The sequence below is a fragment of the Papio anubis genome, chromosome 6 (genome assembly GCF_008728515.1).
Source record: "Papio anubis isolate 15944 chromosome 6, Panubis1.0, whole genome shotgun sequence".
NCBI classification, from domain to species: Eukaryota; Metazoa; Chordata; class Mammalia; order Primates; family Cercopithecidae; genus Papio; species Papio anubis.
The window spans coordinates 21476689-21480247 of NC_044981.1; the positions used below are offsets into that span (position 1 = coordinate 21476689).

Here is a 3559-nt window from a genome sequence, read left to right on the forward strand (position 1 = left end):
GTATCGCTTTCTCTCAAGTACACATCACTTGAAAAGGCCAAATAAACTAATGTGAAGAACTTTCTTCCAAGTTATCACTGGTATTTTACCAGAAGCCTTTTCTTATGCAATGACCACTCCTTCAAGCCTTCCCTCAACTCCCCCACCAAGTGTCTTTCATCCCGTCTCCCCACCTCATAGTTCACCATCTCCTCTCACACCTGTTTCTTGATGCTTGCTGGGATCAAAGTATTGGTGATAAAAGACTAAAGCTGAGGGGGCTGATGAAAGTCCATAAAGTCATGAAAGGTAGGGAAAATCTGTGTAAGAACTTGCTCCCCAAATCTCAGAATCTTTTTGAAGCTTAAAGGAGCTAGTTTAAGGGAAAAATAAAAAGAAGTTCTGTTTTATGTAGTAGACTGGATACATACAGAACTTGTTACCCTGGTGAAAAGATAAATAGCTTTAGGGTTTAGACAAATATGCAGACAATAAATCAATAACAGCCTGTTGAGAAAGCTACAGAGAGGAGTTAATATCCCCCAGCAATTACCAGCCTTGCACACAAAATGCCCCTGCTGGAGCAGGGCACTGGGCTGACCAGGCCAAGGGTGGGCCCCAGGGTGATGTTAACAGCAGTCTCCTTAATTGATCTGCTAGACTGTCTCTTCCTCAGCAATCTTCCTGGAATTGCAATCAGCTTCAGCTTTTCAGAGGCTTAATTTTACAACTATAAATGAATTTGCCCTTGGGTTGGGCATTAACGTTTTTCCTGACTCTTAGCTATTTCAGAACTTGGGAGGGTGACAGAGGGAGAGCCATCGAAACCAGTAAGTTATTTTTCTTTGTTGCCAACAATAGATCCAAATTTTATCTTGGAGGAGGCAACAGTCAACCTTTTGCATTACTTTAGGCTTTAGTTAATTGCCAGGGAGCATCTGAGAATTAGCTGGACAGTTTTAAAACATTATATTTGATTAAACACCTTATGGCAGAAACTCTTTCATTTTATGCTTTGACCTTAGCTTACGTTTTTACTTTTAGATTTTACAGTAATTTATAACTCGGAGAGAAGCATGCACACGATACTAGCTTGATCCTGCGGTGCTTAATTCAATCTACTGTAATAGCTCAATGCTACTGTCTGAAACTGATTTAACCCAAAAATATTGCATTGTTTACTGGACTAATGCTAACACATATGGTTTAAACTAAGATACAACAAAGCTCCTCTGAAACAAATAAGTGAACAACAAGCAAATATTGTCTCCTTTTGCCAGTGAAAGCAGATGGCTAGATGGATGGTCCAAAGGTAACACTAATGTGCCGAGTCACAAGTAGAGATCTCTGAAATAGAGAATTAGAAAATCTTACAGGAGGTTTACTTTTGAAATTCAGGGTGTACTGGGTTTCTTTATTTGTTTTTAATTTGGTGAAATTTAGCGTAAAAGTGAAAATAACGTCAAGGTTTCAGGCACCATGGAGAGACTAATCTGGACACAAAAGGCATATTGGCTGGTTAAAATAATAATTGTATTTAGCTTTTATTTTTATTTTATTTTATTTTTGAGATGGAATTTCACTCTTGTTGACCAGGCTGGAGTGCAATGGCATGATCTTGGCTCACCGCAGCCTTCCCCTCCCGGGTTCCAGCAATTCTCCTGCCTCAGCCTCCCACATAGCTGGGATTACAGGCATGCGGCGCCACACCCCGCTAATTTTGTATTTTTAGTAGAGACAGAGTTTCTCCATGTTGGTCAGGCTGGTCTTGAACTCCTAACCTCAGGTGATCCACCCGCTTCGGCCTCCCAAAGTGCTGGGATTATAGGCCTGAGCCACTGTGCCCTGCTTAAAATAATAATTTTATAACAAGGGCTACAACTTGCCTAGCAATGACTGAAACCCAATCAGGTCTTTCCAACTGGAGTAGTTGTTCATCTTCTAGATGATGCGGTTTGGCATAATTCAGAATGAGTAAACTTTCTTAGATGGGGAAAACGTAATCAAAAGAAAATGATGTGCTAGACTAGCCTGCCCTTAGCCAGTATTAATGAACGGGAAAGGTGCATTTACAAGTCAGAAGAGAACACGTTAAGGCCTAGAGATAAGACAGTCACTTGTTTTTTCTTTGTGTGTCTTGTTTCGGGTATGCAATAACTAATCAATTGACATGTATTTATTTAGAATCTACTTCCCATTTAGCCCTGCCCTAGGTATTGTTAGGTCTGCAGGAACTTTTCTGATTTAGGGTCCTTACATCAGTCATCATCAACACAGCTAACATCTAATAAATACCTACTACCTGTCAGGCATTTTAAATTTATTTCACTGAATATTGACAAATCCCTTGCAAAGGAAATATGATTTTGTCCATTTTGTACATAGGAAAATTCATGTTTAGAGAAATTAAGAAACATGGCCAAAGTCTTTTTTTTTTTTTTTTTTTTTTTTTTTTTTCACCAGTTGTCAAATGATCCTTTATTGAAATACTTTCCTTTGTGCTTAACTGGCTGGGCATTCCACAGCACCACTGTTGATGTCATCTATGATGTCATGAGGGTGGCGGCCATCAACATTACAGCCCACAGACTGGGCAGTCCCCAGGATCTCTTTAATGGTTCCAGAGAGTTCTCTGGCTAAGGATCGGTGCCGCATCTGTCGAGCAATGTTGATGATCTCATCAAAAGTGATGTTCCCACTGTGTTTAATGTTTTTCTGTTTCTTTCTGTCTCTTGGTGGTTCCTTGAGGGCTTTGATGATCAGGGCAGAGGCAGAAGGCACCACCTCAATCTGGGCCTGTCTGTTCTGAATGGTCAGTTTCACTGTAATCCTCAGGCCCTTCCAGTCACCCGTTGCCTTGGCAATGTCATCACCAACCTTTTTCGGAGACAGACCCAGGGGGCCGATCTTGGGGGCCAGCGCAGAAGTGGCACCGACTTCACCTCCGGTGCACCTCAGGTATACGACTTTGATCTCGTTGGGGTCGAACTTCGGCGGCATGGTGGAGGCGGCTGGTGTCGGATGAACCCGGATTCGGGACGACCGAAGAAAGTTGCACCTTCGCCCCCTCCGAGCCGAAAGCCGAGAGCGGCCAAAGTCTTTTATCAATAGTAGAGTCAAGATGAAAGTTCAGATGCGACAAAACCCTATCATAGGGTACACTATGCTCAGTGTCTGTGTCTAAGCATATATGTTTATATGAAACATGGGTTGATGAACTCTGGGGCAATTATAGGGATTTCTGTGCCATTTGTCTTAGTAGTCTTCCCTAACTGGAATAAAGACCAAGATGGTAGATCTTCACCATTACATTTGCATCACATTGTTCAGTTAAAGGAAATTCAAATTGGGTGGTCAGAAATTAAACAATCCTCATGGCTCAAACAGTTAATACAACCAACTTTCTCACAATTAAAACCAAACATTCTGCATTGCCAATATCTATCCATCTTATTAGAATTTACTGACTTTAAAAATGTATGTTAATTTTAGGTTGGCTTTGAATTCATCAGCTAATCACGCAAGATTCCATTTTTTGCTTAAATAAACATATGTACCTAGTGACCCATGTTCTTAAAAA

At 41.0% G+C, this 3559-nt stretch overlaps 1 protein-coding gene across 1 annotated transcript; it reads right to left on the bottom strand.

The window, feature by feature from the left end:
• Window positions 1–2406: 2406 nt before the first annotated feature.
• LOC116275254 (60S ribosomal protein L12) lies at window positions 2407–3086 on the bottom strand. Its single transcript, XM_031666957.1, has one exon. The coding sequence runs from the start codon at window positions 2977–2979 to the stop codon at window positions 2482–2484; it is 498 nt and encodes a 165-aa protein (XP_031522817.1). The 5' UTR covers window positions 2980–3086; the 3' UTR covers window positions 2407–2481.
• Between the last annotated feature and the right edge of the window lie 473 nt (window positions 3087–3559).